Source organism: Austrofundulus limnaeus, unplaced genomic scaffold (genome assembly GCF_001266775.1).
Source record: "Austrofundulus limnaeus strain Quisiro unplaced genomic scaffold, Austrofundulus_limnaeus-1.0 Scaffold490, whole genome shotgun sequence".
In the NCBI taxonomy this organism is placed as follows: Eukaryota; Metazoa; Chordata; class Actinopteri; order Cyprinodontiformes; family Rivulidae; genus Austrofundulus; species Austrofundulus limnaeus.
Window position 1 is genome coordinate 69,579 of NW_013952892.1, and position 1,299 is coordinate 70,877.

At 57.3% G+C, this 1,299-nt stretch overlaps 1 protein-coding gene across 1 annotated transcript in view; it reads right to left on the reverse strand.

Annotated features, from left to right (window-relative positions):
* Positions 1-93: 93 nt before the first annotated feature.
* The window catches only part of ago3b (argonaute RISC catalytic component 3b), a gene marked incomplete at its 5' end in the record, with an annotated part of 6,780 nt that continues 5,574 nt past the window's right edge, over positions 94-1,299 (reverse strand). Inside the window, 4 exon segments of the mRNA XM_014025670.1 lie at positions 94-571; positions 656-855; positions 933-1,034; positions 1,110-1,244. Coding sequence (XP_013881124.1) covers positions 463-571; positions 656-855; positions 933-1,034; positions 1,110-1,244 — 546 coding nt within the window.

Consider the following 1,299-nt stretch of genomic DNA (forward strand, 5'->3'; position numbering starts at 1 on the left):
GGACAAAGGGTGTATACAGAAAATGAGGACAACAGGAGGGTTAAAAAGGTTCTGGTTCTGTCCAGTCCGGTCAGAACCAGTGGTTCGGTTCTGGTGACGAAGCAGAAAAAAAAAAGATTTTTATTTTTCATGATTCAGCTCGAGAGGAAAAAGTTTCAAACTGACTGAAGAAATAAAAACATTTAAAACCCTCTGGTTCTGGACATGTGGTCCGGTCCGGTCCGGATCATCACAGATCAGGACTCTTCTGAGGTTTCTCTTTAAAATAATCCAGGTTTGAATCAAACAACAAACAGCTGAACCAGAACCAGAACCGGTCCAAACCTAACTAGACCAAACTGGTTCTGGTGTCTCTTCATGTAGCCCCTCCCCCCCAACAGAGTAAAAACCTTCAGAGTCCTGCTGCGGGTCGGGTCGGGTCTACTCGGAGTTCTGGTGGACCTGCGGCTCAGGTCTGGACCTTCAGGCGAAGTACATGGTGCTCAGGGTGTTCTGGTGGATCTGCACGGCCCGGGCCAGAACCTGGGGGTCCCTGCCGTTGCTCTGACCCGACACCTGGCTGCCCTCGGCGCTGAGACACAAACACACAGGTGAGAAACAGGAAGAGGCGGGCCGACCGGACCGGGTCGGGACTTTCAAACCGGTCCTCCCTCACCTGTCGTGCTCCTTGTCCACCAGGTGGTAGCGAGCGCGGAACGCCACCAGGTGTGCGTAGTAGGCGGGGGCGGGGATGGAGACGGAGCGCGTGCAGCGCACGTAGGTGTGGCACAGCTGGTAGGTGAGCAGCTGGAAGTCGTCTGCAGAGAAGCCGTTATCGTCCCACAGGACGTGGTAGTGGGACGGACGACTGGTGCCCTGCAGGGGGGACAGGGGGGGGGGACAGGAGCGTTACCTCGTGTTCACCTCAAYGTGGGCGGAGCCGGCGGCCTCACCTGGATCCCTGCGTGGCTGCACAGGTAGAAGTCGAACTCGTAGGGGTGGGTGATGTCCGTGTCCACCGTGGTCCCCGCGGGGACGTTTCCACTGCGACCAACCTGAGGACAGAGCGGGACGTTTAGACACTTCCTGTCAGGTGAGGCTGGTGTTCTGTCCAGGTGAGGACGGCCCACCTGCTCGCTGCGGTCGGAGCAGAACAGACGGGTGTGGTGGCGCTTCTGGACCACGATGTAGGTGATCCCGGGCTGGTAGTCCTTCTCCAGACTGAGACACGCCTCCCTGATGGCCAGGAGCTCGTAGTACAACACCTGGACACACACACACACACACACACACACACACACACACACACACACACACACA